This window comes from Arvicola amphibius, chromosome 17 (assembly GCF_903992535.2).
Source record: "Arvicola amphibius chromosome 17, mArvAmp1.2, whole genome shotgun sequence".
NCBI lineage: Eukaryota > Metazoa > Chordata > Mammalia > Rodentia > Cricetidae > Arvicola > Arvicola amphibius.
In genome coordinates, this window is record NC_052063.2 from 19,587,976 (window position 1) to 19,601,413 (window position 13,438).

General features: G+C 38.7%; 1 protein-coding gene across 8 annotated transcripts in view; it reads right to left on the reverse strand.

Annotated features, from left to right (window-relative positions):
* The window catches only part of Mettl25 (methyltransferase like 25), a 72,268-nt gene that overhangs the window by 57,491 nt on the left and 1,339 nt on the right, over positions 1–13,438 (reverse strand). For 5 of the 8 annotated variants that reach the window (XR_005283620.1, XM_038314470.2, XM_038314471.1 and 2 more), the window contains exons 2-3: positions 6,053–6,217; positions 3,246–3,352 (exon numbers count right to left, since the gene is read on the reverse strand). Coding sequence is in view for 7 of the 8 variants with exons in the window: in XM_038314470.2 (XP_038170398.1) it covers positions 3,246–3,352; positions 6,053–6,217 (272 nt within the window). In the remaining variant the exon portion in view is untranslated. Of the gene's footprint in view, positions 1–3,245; positions 3,353–6,052; positions 6,218–8,605; positions 8,937–9,321; positions 9,416–13,438 lie in introns of those variants that run through there. The other 3 variants (XM_038314475.1, XM_038314476.1, XM_038314474.1) reach the window with 3 other exon arrangements.

Here is a 13,438-nt window from a genome sequence, read left to right on the forward strand (position 1 = left end):
ACAAGAGGCAATGCTTCAATATATAAGGTGGAGTGTAATCAAGGAAGAGCTACCTGATGTCAGTTTTGGGCTGCCACAAGCACACACCCATATGTACACATCACATATGCGTGTGTGTATATGCATACACACACAGAGGCACATGGCAAACAATACACATGCAAAAATGAGTTAACATAAAACAGTAATCAAACCAGTTTAGTAATAATGTAGGAATAGACATAAATCATGGGGAAAGATTCTACAAGTAGACCTATTCTTAAATCGTCAACAGATTTTAGACAAGTCTGTCTAAAGATGTATCTAAAGTCATATCTAAAGATATGCCCAAGGATATTCAATAGCTTCAATAGCTTCAATAAATAAAACTGTGGTAACTGGGAGGCTAAAATGAACTCCACTCTGTGTGTCACAAAGGAAACAAATATTAATTAAAAGTGGATCACAGACCTAAATGTTATAGTAAAAATAATATACTTTGAAAGAAAACATGAAAAAATCTTTGTGATATAGGGATAGGCAAGATTTTGTATATAGAACGCATAAAAGTATGAACAACAAAACAAAATGTATTTCATTCAAAATAAAGCTGTTGCTATTCAAAATACACAGTTTAAACTTAGAAGATATATTTTTAAATTTTTGTTGTTTTTATTTAATTATTCATGTGTAAGTGTGTATATGTCCAAGTATATATGTTTGTGTACATACACATGCAAGCCACAGAACAATGTAGGACATGGGATTTCTTGTACCTCCTTCCACCCAGACATTGAACTCAGATCGTCAGGCTTGGAGGTAAACAGCCTTATCTGCTGAATCGTCTTGCCAGCCTCTACGGATTTAAAATACAGAGCTGAAAGGAGTAGAGAGCAGGCTAACAAGCCTCCACCAGAGCTGAGGAGCCATTCAGTTTTTTAAAGGGCTAGGTAGCTCCACCCCTCCAGCTTTACTGCCTCAATATACATCTCTCTCTTAGACTGACTCCACTTGCTGTGTGCAGTCCTTCCTTGGCAGTGCCACAGTTCTGACACCCCCACATTTCGGGTTGTCCACAGTAACCCAGACTTCATCTTTATAATGGCTTTTTCACATTAGCTCATGGGGACTTTGACTCTGTCACACGCTGCCAGATCTCAGTGCTCTCTGAAATCAAGGAGGAAAACATGAAATCTTGAGAACCTTATGTCTCCAAAACCAGTACCACATGGACAACACTGTCAATTTAAGTGTTCAGGCTCAGGATGGAAGCTGCCCCCATTTGAATCAGTTTCAATAGCTTCTATGTGCCAAAGACGGTGCCTTTCCTAGGTATTTCCCTTCCAGGAACAGGAAGCCCCTCTGAATCTTTTTATATGTTTGAGCCTAGAGTGCATGGAATCTTGCCTTCTAGGCACCCATGATTACTACTCATCTGTCAACTTGACTACATACATAATTAACAAAAACACCAAAATAAACGGGCACACCGGTGAGGGATTTTTGCTTAATTTGAAATGGGAAGATACACTTCTAATCGGATCTTTGAGATGGAAAGACACAATCCAGGTCATTTGATGTAAAGACCCACCTCTAATCTGAGCCACGTCTTCTGCTCAAAGTTCATACAAGGACATGGAGGAAAGAAGACTTGGATCTTTGCCTATCTGCTGTCACCTCACTAGCAAGTCCATTCCTTCACTGGCATTAGAGTCTACTTGTTTGGGATTTCAGCTATCCTGGTAACCAGCTGAGACATCCAGCCTTGTGGAGTGCAGAACTACTGGATTCTGCGATCTTCTGTTCATACGCAGCCACTGTTAGATTAGTTAGACAAGCGTCTGTAAGTCACTCTAATAAATTCCCTTCCTAGCTAGTCAGATAGATACACTCTATAAGGTCTACTACTCTAGAGAACACTGACAAATATACTCCCTTTCCTATTAGTCTAGTATAGAGCATGAAGCCTCTTTTTGTTTTTTGTCTGTTTGTTTTTTGAGACAGGGTTTCTCTGTGGAGCCCTGACTGTCCTGGAACTCACCTTTTAGACCAAGTTGGCGTCAAACTCACAGAGATTCACCTGCCTTTCTACTTCCTGAGTGCTGGCATTAAAGGTGTTCACCACCACATGGCAGAAGCATTTTTTTTAATCTTTCCGTTTCCTTTAAAAATGATAGCCTCTCTTTATGTAGGCTGGCATAAGAGTAATCAGTAGTAAACAGTGTCATAAACTCAATGCTATGCTACTTTGAATTTTTGGGGGGGCAAAAATAATTAGTCCATAACTCTTCAATTCAGTCTTAAGCAAATTCTCATGAGTGGGCAGAATGCAGCCACATTCTCTGCAAAATATCACGTGAATGGCTCCTAGCCTAATGCATGATAGAGTCCATGATTCTGTACAAAGCCCCATGAACTACAAGACAACTTTCTGCCCTTCTCTTAGCATTACTGTTTTCCAAGCTCCCATTACAATAGTTTATTAAGCTCTGTTACAGTACTCAGTGACTTTTCCATCCCAAAGTCTTCCACAAAATAGTCCAAAGGCATAAAAGATACAGGATCAGGATTATCACAGCAAAGACCCCACTCCTGATACAATTTCTATATTAGTTCCTTTTCTCTTGCTGTTATCAAACATTTTGGTAAGAAGCAACTTTGGGGGAATTACTATACTTCCAGAGGGAATAAACTCCATCAGAGCAGAAAGGCACGACAGTCGGAGAATGAGGGCATGTTCCCTGGTGATCAGGAAGTTGAGGGCTCACATTTCATCCTTACACATGAAGCAGAATATGAGAGAGAAAAGAAAGTGGGGCCAGACTACAAATCTCAAACTCATCCCCACTACATATTTCCTCCAGCAAGGCTCCAACTAGGCTCCACCTCCCAAAGTTGCTCTAACCTCCACTTTCAGCACTGCCAACTGAGGACCAAGTGTTCAGAGACAGGAGCCTATGAGTAGCATCTCACACTCAAACCATGCTGGTTTACATAGTGTTTCATATAAATACAAATACATAAACTTATGAAGGACAATAATAGAGTAAACAGCTTCATCTTATTCTAGTTTGGTATAGTTTAGTGGCAGATCTCTCAATGAAGATTTGAGTACTGAATGTGATCTCTTTGGCAAGTGAAATAAACACTACAAGGAAAGTTGAAAGAAGGGCATGAGGTGGAGAACAGCAGTCCAATAAAAATAAAAGTAGAAAATGAAATCAGAGAGATACCAAAAGTCGACAATACTCGCAAGGAAATCTCACCTGCTTTAAACCACAGTAATCAGCAATATTGCAGATTAGCTCTGCCATTGCCTGAACCTCATGAGATTTTTTTGTGTTCATAAACTGAATTGCCTTCACATTTTCACCTGCATGAAAATAGAGAAAATTAAAATACTGTTACTAAAGAGAATTTTAATGAGTTGTCACCTGATATTCACAGGTTTTAAAAATCAATATTAAAATGGCATAAATTCTATTTTGATATCTATGTGATTTCTATTAGTTTAACAGTTATGATCCAGATAGAATAAAATAAAAAACACACAGATAATTAAAATCATTCCTTGATATAACAAGTAGTTAATTATAAGTGAGGAAACTGTAATACAAAAATCTGTTTCATCAAAAAAAAAAAAAACAGCTTTAACAGAGTGAGAAGTAACAATGTGGAAATAGACATCCCTGATATACACACATGAAGATAAAACCAACTCCTATACACCAATAAGAAAAACACTGCCCAATCCAAGAGCAGACAAATGAGCCCCTTTACTACCTGCACTGTCCAAAGCAGTGGCTACCAACCACATGATTACTTACACTTAAAATTACCAAAGTCAAAATACAAATTAAACTTCCAAGTTATAATAGGCACATTTCAAGAGGTTAACAGCCACATGCGACTATTTTCTACTATATAGTGTATAACAACAGAGAACATTCTACAACACACCACTTTAGAGTATACACTATATTTTATGGAATAAAAAGCACATCTAACAAGGTATTCAACATAATCAGACATGTGGGAATTGGATAGTGGCAAGCTGAAATTTAGGGCTGGGTTAGAAATAAATAAATCTACTATGGCATGACAGTATTCGCTTGTGACATGCCTGCTTGTAGGCCAAGCTTCTTTCCTCTTCAACGGGAAAATGTGAAAACATTACTAATAAAGTCTTCCCAGGAGTACATGGTTATTATACAATGGCATTCTGTTGACAGACACCAGCCCAGAAAAGAAAAGTGAGAGACTCCAGGATGGGGAGGAGCTTCCCTCCATGCACAGCTGGCACTAGCTTGTATCCCGACTCTGCCTTGGACTGGCAAAGACAACATCCATCTAGACATGGTGATGGCTTCATGTTTGCATATGCATATCTTTCTCTTTGATACCCAACGTACAGTCCTTGAGTTTTAGAAGGCGGACGGAGGGCCAGGCTTCACTCAGCTGAGGCCAGTTAGAAACAGCTGGCACAGGATACAATGCCAGTAGCAATGATGAACTCAATTACCGCCAGAATGCCCTTCCCAGAGCCACGATTTCCCAAAATCCTTTGTTTTACTCCAGGAGGAATATAATATAATAATTTTCATTAAAATACTTATAAAGGAAACAACAACAATGAAAAAATTGGACCAGAATGGGGATAAGCTCCCTCTAAAATGAAAGTTTCTGAGGATCCACTTCTGCCGCAAACACTAAGCACGTGCTTCTTAGCGAGGTGCATAAAAACAAAATCCTTTAATTAGCGTATTGGTTAAAAGTTAAAAGCTGAATGTAATCACGGGGAGATAATCAAGCAAACCCTCCTACATGCATCAACTCATCAGCGTCCGCAGAAACAATACGACGGAAGAAGAAAGAGAAACCAAATCTGCGGCGATTGTCCAACTCCCACATGGCAGCTCACAACTGCTCAAAACTAGGCCTTCTTCTGACCTCTGTGTGCAACAGGCACACACCTGTTCACCAGCATGCAAGCAAAACACTCATGCACACACATTAAATGAATCTAAAAACCTTTTTAAGAAAAAAAGGAGCTATAAATAATTTCTGCAACACTAAAATAAATTTGAATACAGTGTGCTAGTAGATAATGCTCCTAAAGCCAAGGTAAAGTCCTGGATAAATCAACACACTACAGGATAAGTAGGAGTTTATCCTGGTTCTTAGGGATATGTGTTAAAACACTTGCCAGTAATACTCTATCTGTGACTGATGGTCAAAGGATCCAGATTTTTGAAAATGTATTTGTGGGGGTGCTTACAGCAAAAAGGTAGGATTTTAACATGGCAAATTTAAATCAAAAGTATCCAGGGTCACTGTAGTATTCAAGCAATGTTTCTGTAAGTTTAGAGCTTTCTAAAAAAACAAAAAAAAAAAAAGAAAGAAAAGAGAGAGTTGGTGAAACAAAGAGAATCAAACGAGATAACAGACAGTAAGGATCTTGGTAAACAATAAATTAAGTCACGTATTCCCTATTTTATCATTAATGTAATTATTTAACCCACTGGCTTTACTACTAAAGTTGGTTCCTCAGCATTGAACACGGTCAGTTTTCACAACCCCAGCGTCCTCCTTGCTACTGTCTAACTGGGGTGTCTATTGGTATTTAACATAACTACGGATATGAGTTTTAATCTGTTTGCCACTTGAGTTTTTTTGTTTGGGCTGTCCCCACTTTGTGAACATCTCCCCGATTTTCCCAGCAACCACCATGCACATTCCTCATATTCTTCCCAAAGAACCAGTCAGAGAGACCATTAACTAAGTGCAATAAAAACTAATGCAAGGATTTTGACATCTATAGTAGCAGAATACAAGCATGTTAGAGAATTTGAAACTAACTGTGGTAAAGACACCCAGAGACTAATGTGGCCAAAAGCATAGAGACCCATATATGCTCTTAATACAGGATAAGAGAACCTGTCCTCAATACGAGCTGACTTATCAGTGCTTGTGATATCCAGCAACAAAGACTGTAACGGATAGATGTACACATGAGCCGTGTACTACTCTTAAGTGCCTTTAAGACTTAAGCCTACATCACAGTCACACATACCAGTTCTCTGTTCTTTATTTACTCGAAGGGCTGTAAGCAGCTGCTCGAAAGGAGTGCACAGCCCCAAGCTTTGCACAGAGTAGTGTTTGACGGCCCGAGCAAAGGCTTCCACGCTCAACAGCTTCTGAGACGTTTCACAAAATACTCTGGGGAGATCAACAAAACCTGAAAAAGCAGACAAAAAAGGAAGATATTTAAACTGTTTGAGATTTTAAAACAGCAAATGAACCATGGGGATTTTCACAGCAACTTACAAGATTCTAACTTTAGATTGTGTCAGTGTCTCTAATAGCTCCCTCGCGTTTGTTATGTAAATCACTGACCTCCGCAAAACCTGGTTTTAGCATTTTCTCCCATCATGTCTTTAATGATCAAATTAAAATTTGGTCTTTATGTTTTCCAGGAGCAAAAACAGCAGCACTTCCCAGTCTGAAGAGCAATGTAGCTGTCTTTTGGGACCTTCAATTGTGCATTTCAAGGTGCTAGTCTTTGCAACACTGTTATTCCTTATTCCCTTATTCCTGTGGAACTGTACTGCAGTCTTACTCTTAATGACATTGTTAAGGGACAACAATTTATTTCTAAGGTTTTCATTCCAATTTGTCCATAGCGGTTAATAAACCTCAATGGATAAAGCAGTCCAAGTGAGCCCATTCATTAAAAAGTATTTTTAAAAATGAAATCAACATGTAACAAAATAAAAGCAATCTCAAAAAACCAATAAATCCAGTTGTTAAACCAAGTGTGTAAAGCATTTACTTAGGGCCAGCATACAATCTAGGGAACAACATTGATTTTACCAAAGACAAACAAACATCATAATACAAATGCCATGACATCCTGTCTAGCATAGTTGACACTCACATCTAAAATGTCCACTTAAACACAATGAAAACTGTTGCTCTCTGACAAAACTAAAACAATGTAACTAATGAATGTCTTCAAATTCTAAATAAAATTATATGCTTCTGCTCGTATCCTTTTAAAACTAGCATCCCTTAAGTTGGAGGTATAATGTGTGATAAATTTATTAAATAGAAAATTGCAGAGATGTGTGACTTCAACTTTTGAATCAATTAAATAGAAAATAAAACCACAAGGTTACCATGTTGAATTTATTTAATAAAGATTTTAGGAAATTTTCAAGCTGAATTTACTGATACAGCCAAAAGTAATAAAATCTACATCAAAATATTTAGACATGATGCAGAAGGGAAAACTCAGACAACTATTAAGTGAGATTTTTAGGATTAAGAGCAGTCTCAACATCCGAAGGTTCCAGGGGAGCAGTTTTTTAGAGTGTGATAGAATAAAAGTATTAACTCACAGTGAGCAGGAGGGCCATTATATGGGTCAGTTATTGGGCAATGATGCCAACAGAAAGAAATGTGATGTTTCTGCTGGAAAAGTTAGTTATCCTATTGAAAATTCTTGAAAATATTCCACTTTGACCTCAACTAATAATTTGTCTTTTATTTCATTACAAGCACCCCAGAAATTTATGGTATTGGAGCCTAAATTAATATGGCAGCACATTTTCAACAATAGTCACTTTTTAAAGAATTACATATTTTGATTCAATCTCAGTTTATTCAGTCTAGAGTTCCACAACTAATTGTTTTTTGATCCCAGAAACACAGCTGAGGTTATTTTTTTTTTCCTGAGTGATTCAGTCTGTATCAGTCATAATTTGCTGCTTTTAGAGATTCAAAGAGAATGAGAAAGGCCAATGATCTTGTCTTTACTCTCTTCTGTGGTCCAGCATGTGAGAAGGCCATGGGGCAATGCCAGTGTCTAGGTCCTCACAGTCCCGTGTCTGTGTAATAGGTAGCACAGAAGCCACAGTGCTGTTGAGTTTTAGTTACTTCTTAGTTGTGTGCAAATATTCTTCCCCACAGGGAAAATGCATTTTTAAAATCTGCTGCCTGCTCCACCTGCATATTCTGCGGCTTGGTTGTTCTGCCTACACTTCCCTCTACTGGAAGTTCCTGACCTTCCTCCAGTGTCTGCTTCACTTGTCCTGTCTGTACGACCTACATCGTTATCCCAGGTCAGTTTCTTGTAAGAAAGGCTAGGAAAGAGCATGTGAAACGGATTAGCTGGAGAGCCGGTGGGTTGGCTCAATGGGTAAAGGTGCTTGCTGCGCATTCTGACCACCAGAGTCTATCCTCCTGGCGAAAGGCAGAACTGACTCCTGCCAGCTGCTCTCTGACCTTCAGACTCACCAAAGTACACTGCTCATGCAGCCACACTAACACATCATACATCAAGCACACAGCAATAAATAAATATAGGATTCAGAAACAATAACAAAATAGGAAATAAGATAGAAAAGAAGCAGGAGAGGTTATTTTTGATAAACAGGATACCAAGACACCTCTAACCTGCTCTGATTTTTTTCTACCAGATATCAATATATACATGAAAACAAAAGAGCCAAATACACAGACTGTAAGAATCTTCAAGAAAAAAAAATGCATGAAGTTTTAAAACCAGAAATGAAACCAATGAATGTATATTCATAATTAACAAGTAAACTTTCAAACTACTTACCTGTTATTGTACTTGAATGTCCAACAGAACTCTAAGGAAGATGAGCTCCATCAGGTTTCATAATAACTCACTGTCCCATTGTTAACAGGTACTGCACGTTTAAGACCACACACCAAGCATGGTGTTGGACACTTTACCTGCTATGTGAGCAAGTTCACTGTGGCTCTTATCTCGTTTGCAGAGGAAATACCTAAGACTTGACAAGACAGCAACTATTCAAACGGGCACACATTAAGTGTCAGGGCAAACACACTGTGGCAGTCTGACCTTACACTATGCTCCTGATCTCAGGTTCCAGCAGCATGCCACGCCGAGCAAAATAACAGCGGGCATGGATGGACCTGACTATCAAAATCAGCCAACTTCTGGCAACCTCTCTGGCAGAGATCAGCCTACAGCGGTAAGTTAGGATAATACACACTTGCTTCTTTCTGTAACCGTTTCATGACTCCACTTAACCCTTCCCTCTTCACTAAAAGTGATCCTGCTTCCAGAAATGGAAACGTAATTGGGATATCTGAAATAATGAATGCCTCTGAAAAGAAAGCGAAAAATTTGTGTAAGAGTTTCTGTGGCATCTACCTCTAGAATCATAGTAAACATAAAAACTGCTCTATGTTCAGTTGTACAGCAAAAGAACTTTGCACACAACATGAATGATGGATGATGGATGGATGCATGCATGCATGAACGACAGCATATTTTAATGCACTTACTATTGTAGCATCATCAACTACGGAATTCTCCTAAGACTCCGTAGTGGTTGTAATCACTGAGGCCACTAGGAGGACTTCAATAGCACCACTGAGCCTGTTAGGGAAGCATAAAACCTCATTTCAGCCCCAATACTTACAATCTTAGGGTGAGACAAGAGTGACTTAGATCATACAGAATACAATACGAGATACAAATATGTACTAAAGTTACAGATACAGCTGTGTTACAGGGGTGAGAAATAGTTCATCACATAGCCAAAGGACCAGGATTTCAGGAAGGTATTGACAGCACCTTCCTGATAATTATCTTCACAAGGATATACAAATATTTTGTTGTATTCATTCCTACAAATATTCTTACTCCTGACACATCATCTTTCTCTTTTCTTATTTCCTGTGTTTATAAATAACATTTCCAATCACTGCTAAAATTAAATCTTTATAGTATCTTTCACATACTGTGTGCCTTCAGTTCCTATGCCCAACTACCCGTCCATCCTGGTATACAATTTCCTTTCATTAGGAACCCTCCCCATCACTACTGTGGCTCCAACTCCATTAATTCCAGCATACAGCAAAGCCTCATGTTATTTGCCGTAGGATAAAAAACACAATATTTCCTAAGTACTGGATGAGTTGAGGGCGTTTTTTTCTAAAAAGGAAATTAATAAGCTTTTATTTAATGTAAATTTAATAAAAGTTTTTAAGGCTTTGCTTTTTGCAATAGTTGACTGTTGGGTTATATCTTTGTTAATTGTTTAATAGCCAAAAGTTAAGTCTGCCTTACTAAACTTTGAAAATTAAAGATGGGTTGTGTTAAATTCTATGAACTTTGCATCTACGAGCATACATAATGTACCAAGAGAATACATACAATACATATTGTTGCTTTTAAAATGAGTCAATTATATGATCCAATTTGTGGTAGGATTTCTTTTCTTGCCTAAGCAATTCTAGCTTAATTTATAGTTGTACATAAAATGAAAAAATATGTTACCTAAACAGGCAACCCATGTTTTTGGATGAAATAATACATATTAACGAGAACTGACATTTGGGTTCATACCATACCAATATTAACACCATAATGAATGCATAAATATAGCTAATCATTCCAAAAGCATTTTCACATTGAACTACAGTATTTGAGAAAATTAAATTAAATTAAATGTAAAACTAGAAAAATTTACCATAATATTTTAAGATTCTTTACATAGTATTTGTTGGCGAATAAAATTATACAATGATACATATTTAGAAACACATTTGCTAAATAAAAAAGATAAGAAGCCAAGTAATTCAGGGATGCCTAATACTATAGGAAATACTAGTCTCAGAAGACTGCACCAGTTCCCTCTAAAATGGCATAAAACATCCCAAGAAACACAGCGTACTACAGAAAACAGGGCTGGAGAGCAGGTTCAGCAGGTAAAAAGCTTGCCACATAACCATAAAGATTAAAGTTAGGATCCCCCAAACCAGTGATCTCAACCTTCTTAATGCTGTGACTCTTTAATGCAGTTTTTCACATTGTAGTGACCCCCAACCAAAAACTTATTTTTTTTGCTACCTCATAACTGTAATTTAGCTATTTTTTTTTTGTTTTGTTTTGTTTTTTTCGAGACAGGGTTTCCCTGTAGTTTCTAGAGCCTGTCCTGGAACTAGCTCTTGTAGACCAGGCTGGCCTCGAACTCAGAGATCCGCCTGCCTCCGCCTCCCGAGTACTGGGATTACAGGCGTGCGCCACCACCGCCCGGCTAATTTAGCTATTGTTATAAATTGTAACGTAAATATCTGTATTTTCTGATGGTCTTAAGCAACCCCTGTGAAATGGTCGTTTGACTTCCGAAAGGGTTGCAACCCACAGGTTGAGAACCACTGCCCAAAACTCATGTGAAGGCAAAAGTCCAGGAGCCTCCTGTCCTAGCTTATGCTCTGCTGCTGGGATAAAGACCACGACCAAGAGCATCTTGGGAAGAAAGAGTTTATTTGGCTTACATATCCCAATTACAGTCTAATCCTGAGGGAAACCAAGACAGGAACTCTAGCAGGGCAGGTCCCTGGGGCAAAACCTAAAGCCGAGACCAAAGATAGAGAAATACAGCTTACTGGCTTCTTCTGCACGGCTCTCTCAGTCTGCTTTTTATACTGCCCATGGGTGGCATTACCACAGTGGGCTGGGCTCTCCCATATCAATTATTAAATAAAGAACCCCCTCTGACACACACACAGACTTGTCTATGGGCTAGTCTGATGGGAGCACCTTCTCAATTAAGGTTTCCTCCTCGCAAGGCATTCTAGCTTGTATCTAGTTGACAAAACTTAATCAGCACCTCCCTCTAATTCCAGCTGGTGGAAGGGAGAGGCAGAGATTCCGTGGAGAAGCTGGCTGGCTGGAATAGCCAAAATGACGAGCTCCAAGTTCAACATGAGATCCTATCTCACTGTATAACGTGGAGAGTAATCAGGGAAGACACTGGACTTCAGTCTTATGTCATAACACGCATGTACAAAAACATGCATGTGCATCCCTCACAAAAACATACATACACACATGCACATATATCACATAAGCATACAAAACACATACTAGAATTTTTTTTCAGTGAGGAACAGCTTGAATGTTAGGATAAAGAATAAGAATTGTATATTATAGGATTCGGAAATTAACTGGAGAACAATATAACAACTTTTATGTTGTAAGAATAAAAATCCCCCGTGGAGCTACTGCTAGTTGACGGTGCTGGGAGAGGAGGATACATTTTCCTCAGTGGTACAGCCACTGGCAAGTTGTCCACGTTCTAGTAAATAAGGCCACAGCCATACTCATACAAGCAACCCTAACTGAACTCAGTGGGACACACACACGCGCGTGCGCACACACACACTCACATGCATGTACAGACATGAGAGAGGAGGCTAATTACGAAGAAAAAAGTGAAGAGTTAAAGCAGGAGGGAGGAATAAGACAAGGTAATGATGCGAGAATAGGATTAAAATATATTACCTACAGGCATAAAACAGCCAAAATCATAACAAAAGCTCCTTAATGTGTTAGAAAGGATTAATAATGTTGAAAATTTATCTGAGAAATGAAAACAACTAGATTTGTAAAAAAAAAAAAGCTGTCTGACATACGTGTCATTTCTCATACATATACAAACATATCAAAAGCATCCTTTGGGCAATGTTTAATGCATTGAACTTTCCTATATTCATCTAGAAAAACTATGATAATTTACCTCTGAAGCTGTTTTAAAGGAGAAGACTAAAGTTCCGGTTGGAATGAATACTTTATTTTTTTGCTCTTTTATACAATTACTGATGCCTGTGATCTCCCCTATTGGGATGTAAAAACTTGTTTAACTTGTTCCACTACTGGATTTCCCTACAGCAAGTTTAGTAAGAGCTAGATGAGAAAATCCTAAGTAACACTTCCAATAAATCAGGTTATAAACCTGCTGAGCATCTGGACAACTAGGAATTTTATATTGAAAACGTTATCAGATCCAGAGACATTTCAAAGGTCAATCACCCAGTCAGTCTCTGTTGTTGTTAGATTGATATATAATTAACTGGATGTCAGGTCTCTCTCTCTCTCTCTCTCTCTCTCTCTCTCTCTCTCTCTCTCTCTCTCTCTCTCTCTCTCATACTGTGGAATCAGATGATGTAAAATCGAGAGTGTGAATGTTCTACTAAAACCTCTGGTCTCTGGGAAATGAGGCTAAGCTGCAAAATCACAAATTGGAATTAAAGAATCCAATTTGCAGTGCCTTGTAAAGATGAAGAGAAAACGGAGGCTGGAAGGTAAAACGCTGGCCTTGCAAGCATGAGGGCCTGAGTATCCACATGAAAAGCCAGGTATAGGAGTGCACACTTGTAATTCCAGGGTTGGGGTGCAGAATCCTTCTGGTAGATTCCTGAAGCTTACTAGCCATCCAGTCTAGCCTAATTGGTGGGTCCCTGTCTCAAAACACCAGAGCTCCAGAGAAATAATACTGGAAGCTGACCTGTGGCTTCCCACACGAGAACAGGCAGGTGTACACACACACACACACACACACACACACACACACACACACACACACACAAGTTGACCTCTCTTGCCTCCCTCATG